The following is a 14483-nucleotide window of genomic DNA, read 5'->3' as shown; positions in this document are numbered from 1 at the left end:
TATCCCATGACTGGTATGAGACTCTCCTAATGACATTATATGTGAATGGCTGCCCCACACAATTTCTAGTTGATACAGGAGCCACTCGATCATGTCTCAATAAATTATCATATACAGGTCCTATAGAACAACTACAGATTGATTTTACACATATGCCCACGGCAGCAGGGAATTTAAAGTACCTTCTGGTAATTGTGGATCAATTCAGTAAATGGGTGGAAGCATTCCCTACCACCAATGAGAATGCGAAAACGGTAGCTAAAATATTATGTAAAGAGATCATCCCACGATGGGGATGTCCACTACAGATTAACAGTGATCAAGGAGCCCGTTTTAACTCTAAGCTGATTCAAGTGATATCTAAGCTTCTGGCCATAGACTGGACATTTCATATCCCATATCACCCACAATCCTCTGGTCAGGTAGAACGCTCTAACAGAACCATCAAAGACAAATTGCGCAAAGGTACAAATGGAACCTTTCATAGATGGCCTGACCATCTACCAGCCGTATTGGCTGAAATAAGAATGACCCCCTAATATCACCACCAAACTAGCACCTTATGAAGTGTTAATGGGGAGGCCGTTCCCAACACCCGGGGCTAATGGTAAGTATTGCCCAGTGGAGTCTGGGGACTTAGGACAGATGCAGGAAGGTTATGTACAACATTTGATAGAGAAATTGAATGGTATCTATGGTGATGTTTCTCTGTCTCTTCCTTTACCTTTATGTCAAGCAGCCCAGTTTGAAGCCTGGAGACGAAACTGCAGTTGACAAAAACAAATAAGTGTCTGGAACCACCCCACGGAGAACCCAACCACCATATTGGCTGTAACAAGAACTGCTGTCCTTACAGAAGAGTCATCATCATGGATCCATGCTTCACGAGTCAAAGGACTTCTACCATGACAGAAAGGGATAAGAAACTCTCGAATTACGTCATCTGGACAATCAGTGGGACGGCTATCATAGTTGTGGCTATTGTTATGGCCACACAGGTTTTTGGCCTTACCACCCAGAGTGATATGTACAGTAATAGTAACACATTTCGAGTCAAGCCTGGATTGACCAAAAGTTACATTTGAAGACATTATGCTTCAATACAATGATAGAGAGTAAAGTTATCACATTGTGATAAAAGGAAGGATTGTGGAATTTAAATGAACACCATTTTGTATTAAATATACATCTTGTTATAGACACTTTTGCCAATGTAGACAAGTCTTGTTAATGATTTCTTTCTCATCCTTAAGTAACGAGATAACATGACAATAATTACTCTTGTGTAAATAAGAACTTTTGACCTTAGTCTGTGTTTGATGTGGATTAGTAGTACCCACTTTATGCTGAGTGTTGCAGGTTTCTTTGTGATTGTTTTTGTAGCAGTCTCCCTGAAACAGTATTTAAACCTGCTCGCAACAATGAGTAAATTGAGAAGTGACTGAGAACGAACACCTTGTGTTAGTGTGTCTGAATTATTTGCTTCTCCCAGATATCTGCGCTTGCCACTCTGAAGGTTCCTCAGATTTACTCAAGAGCTCCCGGGAGGCTTTCGGCTCAAGAGAGGTGTCCTCCATAAGAGGAGGGGCGAAACATTTTCACCGTTGGATGGTCTTGCTCACCGTGCTGCAGCTCAGTTTCAGGGTCTTGGCAATCTTCTTATAGCCTAGGCCATCTTTATGTAGAGCAACAATTCTTTTTTCAGATCCTCAGAGGGTTCTTTGCCATGAGGTGCCATGTTGAACTTCCAGTGACCAGTATGAGAGAGTGCGAGAGCGATAACACCAAATTTAACACACCTGCTCCCCATTCACACCTGAGACCTTGTAGCACTAAAGAGTCATGTGACACAGGGGAGGGAAAAGGGCTAATTAGGCCCAATTTGGACATTTCCACTTAGGGGTGTACTCACTTTTGTTGCCAAGGTTTAGACATTAATGGCTGTGTGTTGAGTTATTTTGAGGGGACAGCAAATTTACACTGTTATACAGGCTGTACACTCACTACTTTACATTGCATCAGAGTGTCATTTCTTCAGTGTTGTCACATGAAAAGATAATAAAATATTTACAAAAATGTGAGGGGTGAACTCACTTTTGCGAGATACTGCACATACAAAAAAAAAACAACCGCCGCACCTCATATTTTTGCAGACCACAAAATACATTTGTGCAGTTGTGCCCTTAATTAATATTACCTTATTTGTTCGATTATAAGACAACCCCCCAAAATCAAAATATTAATTTAGGAAAAAAACAAAAAGCCTGAATATAAGACTACCCTATAGTAAAAAAGTTTTGCTCGTAAATATTAATTCATGTAAACTAATTTTCATATTTAATAAAAGCTATGATTGAGAAAAATATATATTTTTTATTTCCTTTTATTTGCCAACCCGCCCCCCCCAGTTATTCACATCTGCCCCCAGGCTTGCCACTCTGCCCCCAGAAATGCCTTATACCCCCCTATTTGCCACTCTGCCCCATGATGTGCCTTTTAACCCTCTATATGCCACTCTTTCTCCAGAAATGTCTTATATCCTATATGCCACTGTGCCCCATGATATGCCTTTTAACCCCATATATGCCACTCTGGCATATAGGGGGTTAAAAGGCATATCATGGGGCTGAGTGGCATATAGGTCTTATTATATTATATATATTTGAGGTCTGATTAGAAGATGACCTCTATTATAAGACGAGGGGTATTTTTCAGAGCATTTGCTCTGGAAAAAACCTTGTCTTATAATTGAGCAAATACGGTATTTATAATTAGGGATGCCAAAGCAGGGGGATGCACATGTTGTGTGTCCAAATGGTCCTTCAGCTGTACTACGAATGTAGGGGATTATGGGCACCATCATTTATTATTTTTGTATTTTTATAACTAATAACGTGAGACTGTGGAAAGGATTGCCCTTTATTTTCTACTTGAATTATATATAGGTTAGCACTGTTTTGCCTGTAGGGAAAGAAAAGAGGTGCTAAAATAAAAGGGGCAAAAATGAAGTGGATAGCATTTGGATGCTGTTTGGTGATTTGGGTCATTGATAATGATCTCAGGCCTTATAAAATGTAAGCTGTACAGGGCAGCAGGGTTCAAAACTGAACCCAATGGTACCTCATAAGTGCTAGTGGCACAGAAGCCCAGTGAACAGGTTAGGGTATAAATGTGAGACAAACAATGCACTTATCAGCTCTGTAGACTGTTTCTCATAGAAAAACTCTGTAGGCTATGATAATTTCCTTTTTGTTAAATATTAATATAAATTAAAATGCAAATACTATTCCTTCTAATATGTTAATATTTAATTTGTTTTTTTCCCTTTCACAGAAACCATGCTGTACTGAGGAGGCTTATTGAAAATGGCCCCCAATATTTGTTTTCTGCATCATGTATTTTCCTACCTTTGGATTGTCTATGACCATGATCATCTCTAGTCCCTGGGTTATGGTGGCGGGTCCTACTACAATAATCTATGTACCAATCATGGTTTTACATCTAACTATATCTTACCTAGATCATTTCTGGAACACCTTTAGTTTTTGTGTGTGGCAAATACCGTATTTGCTCGATTATAAGACGACCCCGATTATAAGACGACCCCCCAAAATCAAAATATTAATTTAGGAAAAAAACAAAAAGCCTGAATATAAGACTACCCTATAGGGAAAAGTTTTACCAGTAAATATTAATTAATGTAAATTATTTTCATATTTAATAAAAGCTATGATTGAGAAAAATATATTTTTTAAATTTCCTTTTATTTGCCAACCTGCCCCCCCCAGTTATGCCACTCTGCCCCCAGAAATGCTTTATACCCCCCTATTTGCCACTCTGCCCCATGATATGCCTTATACCCCTGTATGCCACTCTGGCATATAGGGGGTTAAAAGGCATATCATGGGGCTGAGTGGCATATAGGGGGGTATAAAGCATTTCTGGAGGTATATAGGCATATCATGGGGCTGAGTGGCATATAGGGGGTTAAAATGCATTTCTGGAGGTCCAGAAATGCATTTTAACCCCCTATATGCCACTCAGCCCCATGATATGCCTTTTAACCCAGCATGTACTGGCTGCCTTGGCTTGATAGGAGTGTGATTGCTGTTAGCAGTTTGATATATATATATATATCAAACTGCTAACAGCAATCACACTCCTATCAAGCCAAGGCAGCCAGTACATGCTGGAACCTGGGGATGATAGCAGTGGGATTACAGCCTCCATATGCCATGCTACAACCCCCACCCCCCTTACACATCCATGCTATCACACACACACTCACACTCATTCACAAACATTTAAATACTCATTCATTCCCTTAATCACACACACTTCACACATACTCAAAAACCCTCCCCCACCCCCTCACCTGAACTGCAGATCTCCCACTCGCAGACTTCTGCAGGGGACCGGCTGTAGCAACTTCTCTGGCCCCGCCCTCAGAGGAGGGAGGGGGGAGATAGAGTTCTGTGAGGACGCTGCAAGCTTCCTGCCCTGCTTCTAACAGAAGAGACGCTGCTCGCGACCGGTAAGCAGCATGGCGCCAGCATTTTTTTGGGGTCTGATTAGAAGACGACCCCGATTATAAGACGAGGGGTATTTTTCAGAGCATTTGCTCTGGAAAAAACCTCGTCTTATAATCGAGCAAATACGGTATATGTACCCAAAGGTCCAACTGAAGGGGAAGGGGGTTGTCAAACTGTACCACCAGCACTGGGTACTGTAGTCCTGGGGTCTGCCTCCCAACAATACTATCGCAGCGGTACTGCTTGGAAAACCATTGTTGGTACAGGCTTTGCTTTGCTGACATGAATGTGGTTTTAAATTCAGACACTGGTCTGAGCCCCAGTTCAGAAACTGACATTAATTAAAAAATGTAATACAAATATATATGTGTTAAGTGTGTCATATGTTTTTCTTTGTTAATTATTTTTTTTGCCATTTATTTATTCTGCCTTTTCTCTCATTGGCTGATTCAAGTTAGGATTTGTTTTGATGCCCACATTTATTGCATGATTTGAATTAAGTTTGGATTTGGCCTATAACTGGAAAGTTGCAGACCCAAATACCCAGCCTAGGCCATATTATGCAACTGGCTGCAGAGCTAGCCTTTATTTGTGTAGTCAGTATCAAGCAGCACAACAATGATTGATATTTTTATTTTGCAATGCTGTTTTTATAACTCAAAGTGCACAAGAAACAGAAGGGTTGCCTTAAAGGAAGATCTCCAGCTGTTTTTGAACTTTGTATCTCCTGATTCTCAGAAGAAGGGCTTATATTAAGCTCCCCTTGTGCTACTTGAAGGCACACACAACGTTAGGTTGCAGTATCTTCATTCCTCTTCACGCACCTGGAAAATCAGAACTCTATTAGAACCCAGTGGCAAAATGAAACAAAAAGCATCCAATGGAGGGACTCATGAATATTCTCTTAACAAGCCATCTTACACTATTAGCCACAATGTCAGAGTGGACTGGCACAGTGAAGTGTGTATCAATTAGCATGAGCTCATATGTGTAAGTATGTGTGTGTTAGCATAAGTGTGTTTTAGTGTGAGAGTAAATACGTATATGTGTTAATGAATGTGTCTTTACGAGAATACACACTTGTACTTACACGCTTAGACACACACACACATGCTAACATACAGTATCTCACAAAAGTAAGTACACCCCTCACATTTTTGTAAATATTTTATTATATCTTTTCATGTGACAACACTGAAGAAATGACACTCTGCTACAATGTAAAGTAGTGAGTGTACAGCCTGTATAACAGTGTGAATTTGCTGTCCCCTCAAAATAACTCAACACACAGCCATTAATGTCTAAACCTTGGCAACAAAAGTGAGTACACCCCTAAGTGGAAATGTCCAAATTGGGCCCAAAGTGTCAATATTTTGTGTAGCCACCAGAGCTACATAGGTTGCCACTGGAGTCTTCTTCCACTCCTCCATGACGACATCACGGAGCTGGTGGATGTTAGAGACCTTGCGCTCCCCCACCTTCCGTTTGAGGATACCCCACAGATGCTCAATAGGGTTTAGGTCTGGAGACATGCTTGGCCAGTCCATCACCTTTACCCTCAGCTTCTTTTGAAGGCAGTGGTCGTCTTGGAGGTGTGTTTGGGGTTGTTATCATGTTGGAATACTGCCCTGTGGCCCAGTTTCCGAAGGGAGAGGATCATGCTCTGCTTCAGTATGTCGCAGTACATGTTGGCATTTATGGTTCCCTCAATGAACTGTAGCTCCCCAGTGCCAGACCATGACACTCCCACCACCATGCTTGACTGTAGGCAAGACACACTTGTCTTTGTACTCCTCACCTGGTTGCCGCCACACACGCTTGACACCCTCTGAACCAAATAAGTTTATCTTGGTCTCATTGGTTCCAGTAATCCATGTCCTTAGTTTGCTTGTCTTCAGCAAACTGTGGACTTTCTTGTGCATCATTTTTAGAAGAGGCTTCCTTCTGGGACGACAGCCATGCAGACCAGTTTAATGCAGTGTATGGCTTATGGTCTGAGCACTGACAGGCTGACCCCCCACCCCTTCAACCTCTGCAGCAATGCTGGCAGCACTCATATTTTTCTCAAAGACAACCTCTGGATATGACGCTGAGCATGCGCACTCAACTTCTTTGGTCAACCATGGTGAGTCCTGTTCTGAGTGGAACCTGTCCTGTAAAATCAGTGTATGGTCTTGCCCACCGTGCTGCAGTTCAGTTTCAGGGTCTGGCAATCTTCTTATAGCCTAGGCCATCGTTATGTAGAGCAACAATTCTTTTTTTAGATGCTCAGAGAGTTCTTTGCCATGAGGTGCCATGTTGAACTTCCATTATGAGAGAGTGTGAAAGCGATAACACCAAATTTAACACACCTGCTCCCCATTCACACATGAGACCTTGTAACACTAACGAGTCACATGACACCCGGGAGGGAAAATGGCTAATTGGGCCCAATTTAGACATTTCCACTTAGGGGTGTACTCGTTTTTGTTGCCAAGGTGTTAGACATTAATGGCTGTGTGTTGAGTTATTTTTACGGGAACAGCAAATTTACAGTTATACAGGCTGTACAGTCACTACTTTACATTGTAGCAGAGTGTTATTTCTTCAGTGTTGTCACATGAAAAGATATAATAAACTATTTACAAAAATGTGAGGGGTGTACTCACTTTTGTGAGATACTATACATACATACTCTCTCCTTTACCCCCTTTCTATGTTTGGCGGCTCTTAATAGATGCTTGCACACTGGGCACATTGACAAGCACACCATTACCAAGCAAAAGACGTGAATATTTAATAAAGATCGGTCATTGGTAGTTTAGCAGGGAGAAGTGTAATATAGGTAATATAATCTAATGTTCACAAGCAATGTACGGGACAGACAGACTTTATAACAAATAGCTGTACTTCACCCAACCTGCCAATGCTGAACAACAGGAACTGCCAGGTTATGACCTCATATAATGCCACTCCTAAAGTCCCTAGCAATGTGTTGACCATTCAGATGGCAGAAGTAAGATCTATGTCGGTGGAATCCGAAATCACTCTTCGACAGGGTGTGATGCAGTATTTATATAGATGTAAGGATTCCATAGCATTTATTACAATGATTGTTTTTTATTGTTGACCCTTGTGTTCCAGTAGTATGAGCGATTCACTGCATTCATTCACTTACACAACTATATCATACAGATGAAGGCAAACACAATTTTTAAGATTACTTTTCTGTCATCACAGGTTTTTGCCACTATTATTCTTGAGTCTTAGGTTTATCATATACTATTAAATTTAAAGAAAAATCACCTTTCCTCCAGCGTCTCTTGTCTTGCTCCGGAGTTTATTTACTTGAGACTCTGCAATGTCAGCCCTCTCTTGGGCCTCATCCAACTCGTGTTGCAGTTTTTTGTACTTAGCCAAATACTGGTTGGCCTGTTCTTCCTATACAAATAAGATTATTTTTGTGAAAAAATACAGTTAGTTAATTTGGATTTTGTCCCTCTTCACACTAGTAATGGAATATGTTCCCTGTGGCACAGAGCAGATCTGGCATATCCAATTGAGATCTGAGCCCCAGTAATGTTACCTACATTATAAAGAACGCTCACATCCCAATTTATCTTTTCCCTTGTTAAATATGTAACAAGAAAAATGCAGAACAATGACAGTCCTCATCTTCACTGAGTGTTCTTATATAAACCGCTCTTACTGAAAGCTATGTAACTTTCATTTTGAACCTTCAATGTGGAAGCAGACCCGCAGTTTAGTATATTGCATTACATTTTATTAACAAAAGGCAACAGGTAACTTAATAGAGATGATTACCATGCAGATCTTGCAAACAGGACATTAAGTTATCCCAACAGTATATGGTTTAGACTGTCCAGAACTGCAGCATGAATGATTTGAGCAAGTGACTGGTCTACTTTAAGACCCAAGCTAGACCTTTCAATATAAGTAAAAGTAGAATTCCTTTGCTGAGTATAGATTATCGTTTGAGTCACTCACCGCTTCTTCACATTGATGTTTGTAGCTTTTTACTTTAAGTTGCAACTTATCGATCAGATCTTGCATACGAATTAGATTTTTCTTATCTTCCTCTGACTACAAGAAAAACCAAAACATAATCGAACAATATAATTCACAACTTTGTAGGAAAGTCTAGGGGGTTTTTCCAATTCCTTCTCCCTATGACTTATGTCTTCCTTATATATATGCTATTCGAAGATCACTGAATTTAGGTAAAAATAAAACACAATTATTTTGTGAAAGCGTATGCAGGTTTTCAAAGAGTTACAACAAAAATACACGTTTTAGTTTTGTTTAACTTATTTTTTCCTTAGGTATCTAAAACATAGACCATAGTACCCGTGTAGAATTACTAATTATGTCAATGCCTAGGAACTCTCTAGGTTTAGCCAGGCACCAGGCTGTAGTACTGCATCTCTGAGACAGCTTTCAATCACTAGGTTGGAGAGTAGTTCACATGCTTTTCCCTTGGCTTCCCTGCATCCCCAATTCTGATCTTTTTATGGCTACCTCTGTCCTTGTGTGTTGCTAGCACACTACTGATGCAGCATTACTCCAGCCCCCATGGAGCAGGCAGAGGAGAGCTCCAAGGCCAGTCCTGACGGTTGGTATGACAATGTCCAACATACCCCACTGTGTCTTCATCCTGTTACACATCTGAAGGCTCAAAGCAGCAGGCAGAGGTGGCTGCTATATTACTATATTAGTAGTAGACCTGTTTAGGGTCCCATTCTGTCATTTAGATATGTCTGTTTTATTAGACATATTTTATGATAATATTAAGTATAGCAACCCCACTCCAATAGTAGTTGTTGCCTTCTGGCCAGCTGCCTGATGCCATCAATTAGATCAAACAAACAAGAGAAGAAAAAATCCAGAGTAAGAATATTTCCAGTGGGTATACATTTTCACAGCCATTTGGAAGGCAGACTAAGCCCTTCAAATGTCAAATAATAGAAAAAGTTAGAACACCTATCAGAGGTGGTGATAGGATGAGATTACTTTGTCAAAGGGAGATCTTTTGGATTTTTGAGTTAGGTACCCGTATACCAGTGGGTTTAAATTCTGAATGGAATTTAGGTAATTTCTTTTAGTAACCAACTATTATATAGATTTTGTATTGGCTATTAGACATGGTCATAGTGCATTCTCATTAGTTATGGATAGGAGCCAATATTATTTTATTGGTTAAGTTTATTTATTTATCTTTTCACATATTTTCTATAAATGCATACCATGTAAAAATACTTAATAGGTCCTAGTATCCTATTTAAATACTATTTTTCTATTTCAATGATTTATAAATATCTCAAAGATTGTTTTTACTTGTAATTGTTTTAATTGATGTGGGAGAGTGGCCCAAGCTATACACACCCCCTCATTAAACATTTGCTACAAATACCACCTGAAAGGGATTGGTGTATATCTATGACACCATAGAGTCAAGCAACATGGAAGAAACGTGTCAGTGACCACTACTCCATTGAGGCTTTGGATTTATTTTTTCTTTTGTTTTTTTTGTCCTGTGTCATGGAGGAATTTACTTTATTTTTACTATTGGAATCAGCAATAAAGGACTTGTGTTATATAATTATCCTTTTTCACTACTCACTTAAGGTCCTCAGATAAAGGAGCTAAAAGCAGAATATTTTCCTTTAAGTTTTTGTTATGTTAAGGAAACCTAAATTCCTAGATCGCTAACTTTGTTTAAACACATTTGCAGTAAAGCCCTGCTGCTTTCATTTTCAGTAGAGTAGATGTCACAATTGCCATTTCAGCTCACAGATCAAAGTAGTGGCCCAACCTGGTATGTAAGCTCCTTGATGCGTCTTTCAAACTTGCGCACTCCTTTCAGTGAATCCGCATTACGACGCTGCTCCACTTCAAGTTCGCTTTCCAACTCCCGTACCTAAAGTCAAGGATAATTATTATAGAATTGATCAAGATTTCTAAACTGTAGAGCAGTGCGTGCGTCATTTTTGGTATGCCATAGCACCAATACAACAAACCAGGATGGAGCTGCACTAAAGGTATTGTGCACAACAAAACAAGAAACTATGTAAAGGCCAGAAACATGAAAGCACACTTTTTTACTATTGATTTTACTCCTTTGTGTTCATTTTAATTTCTAAATGGCATATCATCTAATATCTTAAATTAATAAAATGTTGGGGTCAAACTACCCTTATGCCCCTACCACAATACTGTTATTTAACCAAATGTGATATACTTTAATGGAAATATGTGATAAGTAACTGGATTTTAAACACACAAAGCAATGAGGTCTCGCTTACTACAGAAAATGACAAGTAACTGTAAAGGGCAAATAAAAAGTGAATATCTAAATGATGTTTGATGGCTCCAACAGATAATTTCACGCCTTGTTATTATATAACTACCATTAGAGATGACGTGTTTGCCGCAAGTAATGGCAGTTCTGCAGTGTCCATGAATGGGTTTTGTATAAAAGGTATTTAAGAAGTAGACTGCGAAATACCAAATCTCCCAATACATTCCTTTGGGTAGTCAATAACAAACAGCATAACAATAGCTGATACTTAGAAACACATGAGTAGTCTCAGACAATTCTCACCCTTCATTATCAGACGTTACACACATACAGTCACACAAAGAGACAAACACAGTCACATACACACATATATTACACGCACACATTGTTTCTTATCTGGTGGTGGGTGCAGCTCATACTGAGCTCCTGGTAATAAGGAGAGCCCTTTGAACTTGAGTTGCACGCCTTCACCGTAGTGAGTGTTCCTCCTCCAGCACTCTCTAGCAAGTGTTAGCATGAATGGTATTAACAATTGATTTGACTGACCACTCTATGTCTTGGTAAATAGACCCTAAAGTGACACTACACAAAAATAAGCATCATACCCTGGACTCCAATTTTTGAATCTGCTTTTTGCCCCCTTTCAGTGCTATCTGCTCTGCTTCATCCAGCCTCTTTTGCAGATCTTTGATTGTCTGCTCCATGTTCTTTTTCATTCTTTCAAGGTGAGCACTTGTATCTTGTTCCTTCTTCAATTCTTCTGCCATCATGGCAGCCTTAAAATAGACGAGGCTTGTTTCAAATCACATATCTCATAGTAGGAATATCTGGTGATGTTGCAGTTATAAAAAGCATCAGACCCCAATGTTAGAGACGTGAATGAAACAATTGTTTCTTTACTAATAAAGTTGTGTAATAGAATATTCTACTGGAAAAGCTTTACATAGTAAAATTAAAACTACTAGGCTCACATCAGTGATTGCTTTCTTTGCTTTTTCTTCAGCATTTCTGCATTCCTGAATTGCCTCTTCCACTTCATTCTGCATATTAGAAAGGTCACTCTCCAACTTTTTCTTCTGGTTAATCAGGCTGGTGTTCTAAAAAAAAATCAAGATGGTTAAGCTTTACATTGCTGTTTAAATGTCACACAATATATTGTTTTGTTTAATTTTTGGTCCATTCGTTTTTGGACAATGAATTTAGTTTTCCTGCCCTCTCGGCTCGGACACAATTTGGAGGGCTTTTCTTATGCGTAAACAAAATCTCTCATTCACTCTCTCTCCCACAATGTCTCCCTACCTAATCCACCAACCACTTCTGTGCCCCTGTATCCTTTTTCGCAGCTCCGCTTCTTTTCTTGCCTTTTCTTGTTCTTCTGTCTTCTTTCTTTGTTGGCTTCTCCCCTATATGAGCTGCGTTCATCAAGCCTCCTGGAACACTTTCCCAAAATGGTGGAGCCTCCACACATACTCTCACACAATCTCCTGATTGGAGCAAAGAATAATAATAATGCAGATGGATCCAAGGAGAAACGGAAGCGTTTCTGCATCTTTCTTTCTCTGTGAATCCATCTGCTTTATTCTGGCCTCTTGAGTACTACCGCAAAAGGCCACAAGGACAGCCTCTCCCTCGCTCTGCCAAAGTGCTCTGGGAGGCCTGGTTAACAGAGCTATTACCGGTTAAAAACAGATGAAGAAAGAAGACCGAAGAACAAGAAAAGGCAAGAGAAGAAAAGGACCTTTGGAAAGTGAGACTGGAGAAGGTAGGGAGACATTGAGAGAGAGCGTAAAAGATTGTGAGAGAATGTGAGAGTGAAATGCAAACAAAAACCATATGTACTTATGTATCATACATTAAAAAAATAATACATAAAAAGCATGTTAAATATTAAAATAAATTGGGCAACCTTACCACACCACCTGCTGATCACTAGACTATACCATATTCAAAACAGTTGTGGCACTAACAGGGGAGGGTAGGCGGTTCGCCTCCTGGGCTGGTCTGATAAGTAATTCTAACAATTTTTATTCTAACAAACTCTAACAATTAGATTTTTCTTTCTCTAAATATATTTTGGTCAGGGCTGGATAGCACACTTGGTTCATTTTGTCTGCCATGATATTTGAGCCACCTTATTGTTCTTGGGTTTTCTCCCCTGCGCTGTTTTATGTATTACTTGATATTACAGTTAAAGTTAAGGTTTACATACAGATTTTTGTTCACATACAAATTTGATTCTAAGCAATGTATTGTCATCACCTGGGAATGGAGCAAATTAACTCTCTCTGTAGCTTCATGAAGTTCTTGTTCTGCCAGTTTCCTAGCTCGCTCTGTTTGGTCCAAGCCGGCTCTAAGTTCCTCCAGCTCAGACTGGAGGAGAGTGTTCCTTCTCTCACCAACAGCCAGCTGTTCCTTCAGGTCTTCACTAAAGTGAATGGAATCATCCAGCTCAACTTGAAGATCCTATAGAAAACAAAAACACTTTTGGTTGATGCAATTTAAAATACAAGCTAAAACATGAAAGCTAATGTTTTAAAGCATTTTCTGGTTTACATAGTTCATTAATTTAAAATAATGCTAAAGAGGTTACTCTGAATCTTCTGATTGTAAGCAAGTATCAAGCAACTATTTCTGCAACTTTTTTCTGATCAATCATCAGCTGCCAGCACGAAGGAGAATTATTTAATTTTCTTACCATGTCATACCTAGTATTTTTCAGGAGACTTTGACGGGAGGGCGTAGACATAAAACAGGCAGTGAGTAAGGAGAAAATATACAGGATGGGAGTGGATGTTTACACAACAGGTGTTGTTGGTGGGAGAAGCCTGGACTTCTACTAAGTCCAGCTCACATGGCACTCCTAAACAAAATGTCAATGAAGACACATGCCTAGTCTGACTACATGGAAATCTGACCTGTCATTACAATATATCATAATTTAATAAATATTATATTTCTCCTCCTGAAATTTGGTAATACCTTGATCTGGGCCTGAAGAGTACGTAGTGCCTTTGTGGCTTCTGTTGCCTGACGAGTAGAATGACTTAGCTGAATTTCCATTTCATTCAAATCCCCTTCCATTTTTTTCTTAATTCGAACTGCTTCACTTCTACTCTTGGCCTCGGATTCCAAGTTGGATTGTAGTGACTCAATGATACGTTGCTGGTTTCTCCTAATTTTTTGAAAGAGGTGTTGAAACTTTATGAACAACTTGTGTTGATTTCCCATACAATAGGAGAAGTGCTGCTTAAATCACTATATGAATAGCTTATGATAATACACTTTTCCTCTCTGGCTGAGGATGACACACCATTAAAATTTCGGTTCAGTAGGTATCGATACACACCTTATATTTTCTGTTTCTTCGTCTTTTTCTGCAAGTTTTCTTTCAAATTCTGCTCTGATCTGAGACAATTCTAATTGGAAGCGAAGGGACTTGCTTTCTTCGTGCTCCAACGCACCCTTAAATTAAAACCAGTGAGAAATATGACTTTTTTAAATTACATATCAATGTAATTTGTAATAAGATGAATACAAAAACAAAAAGTCAGTTGTTTTAACAAGTTTAACTTTGAATTTGCTGAACTCAATCACATACGATCATATTATGGACCTCTAACATAACAGAGAAAACACAGTTGAGCACATGACCA

At 39.4% G+C, this 14483-nt stretch overlaps 1 protein-coding gene across 1 annotated transcript in view; it reads right to left on the bottom strand.

Moving 5' to 3' along the window:
• Positions 1-5150: 5150 nt before the first annotated feature.
• Positions 5151-14483, bottom strand: part of MYH15 (myosin heavy chain 15) — a 33924-nt gene continuing 24591 nt past the window's right edge. Inside the window, exons 35-43 of the mRNA XM_053454984.1 lie at positions 14177-14292; positions 13810-14002; positions 13090-13293; positions 11802-11927; positions 11436-11606; positions 10345-10449; positions 8520-8615; positions 7818-7952; positions 5151-5356 (exon numbers count right to left, since the gene is read on the bottom strand). Of these exons, the coding sequence (XP_053310959.1) occupies positions 5339-5356; positions 7818-7952; positions 8520-8615; positions 10345-10449; positions 11436-11606; positions 11802-11927; positions 13090-13293; positions 13810-14002; positions 14177-14292 (1164 nt within the window). The 3' untranslated portion in view covers positions 5151-5338. The remainder of the gene's footprint in view (positions 5357-7817; positions 7953-8519; positions 8616-10344; positions 10450-11435; positions 11607-11801; positions 11928-13089; positions 13294-13809; positions 14003-14176; positions 14293-14483) is intronic.

Source organism: Spea bombifrons, chromosome 2 (genome assembly GCF_027358695.1).
Source record: "Spea bombifrons isolate aSpeBom1 chromosome 2, aSpeBom1.2.pri, whole genome shotgun sequence".
In the NCBI taxonomy this organism is placed as follows: domain Eukaryota; kingdom Metazoa; phylum Chordata; class Amphibia; order Anura; family Pelobatidae; genus Spea; species Spea bombifrons.
Note: the sequence above shows the minus strand (reverse complement) of the source record. Positions and strands in the feature narration are given on the sequence as shown.